The 454-nt window shown below is 68.5% G+C and overlaps 1 protein-coding gene across 1 annotated transcript in view; it reads left to right on the top strand.

Moving 5' to 3' along the window:
* Window positions 1–100: 100 nt before the first annotated feature.
* Window positions 101–454, top strand: part of ETH_00044000 (Phosphate/phosphoenolpyruvate translocator, related) — a gene marked incomplete at both ends in the record, with an annotated part of 1,286 nt that continues 932 nt past the window's right edge. Inside the window, one exon of the mRNA XM_013373803.1 lies at window positions 101–439. Within this exon, the coding sequence (XP_013229257.1) occupies window positions 101–439 (339 nt within the window). The remainder of the gene's footprint in view (window positions 440–454) is intronic.

Here is a 454-nt window from a genome sequence, read left to right as displayed (position 1 = left end):
GCGGCCAGTGCCGCGCTGCCACTCCTGGCGGCTCTTCTTCGCTGCTGTGGCGCCGCAGGGCCTCTGCCACTTTCTGGTGCACTTCGGGGCGGTGGTGTCGATGTCGCTGGGGGCGGTGTCTTTCACGCACATCGTGAAGGCGGGGGAGCCGGCGCTGACGGCGCTGCTGTCGCTGCTGCTGCTGCAGCAGCGGTTTGCTGCTGCGAGCTACCTGGCGCTGCTGCCCGTCGTCGGCGGCGTCGCGCTCGCCTCCTGCACGCAGGTGGACTTCAGCTGGGCCTCCTTTTGCTGCGCCATGCTCAGCAACTTGGGCAGCAGCGGCAGGGCCATCTTGGCCAAGAAGGTCTTTGCAAACGCTGCTGCTGTCGGCTGCGACTTGAGCCCGCCCAACCTGTACGCGCTGCTCACCGTCGTCGCCTCTGCTGCTGCGCTGCCCCTCGCGCTGCTGCTCGAG

The sequence above is a fragment of the Eimeria tenella genome, genomic scaffold (assembly GCF_000499545.2).
Source record: "Eimeria tenella Houghton genomic scaffold, Eth_scaff1753, whole genome shotgun sequence".
Lineage (NCBI taxonomy): Eukaryota > Apicomplexa > Conoidasida > Eucoccidiorida > Eimeriidae > Eimeria > Eimeria tenella.
This window is presented reverse-complemented; position numbering and strand designations above follow the sequence as displayed.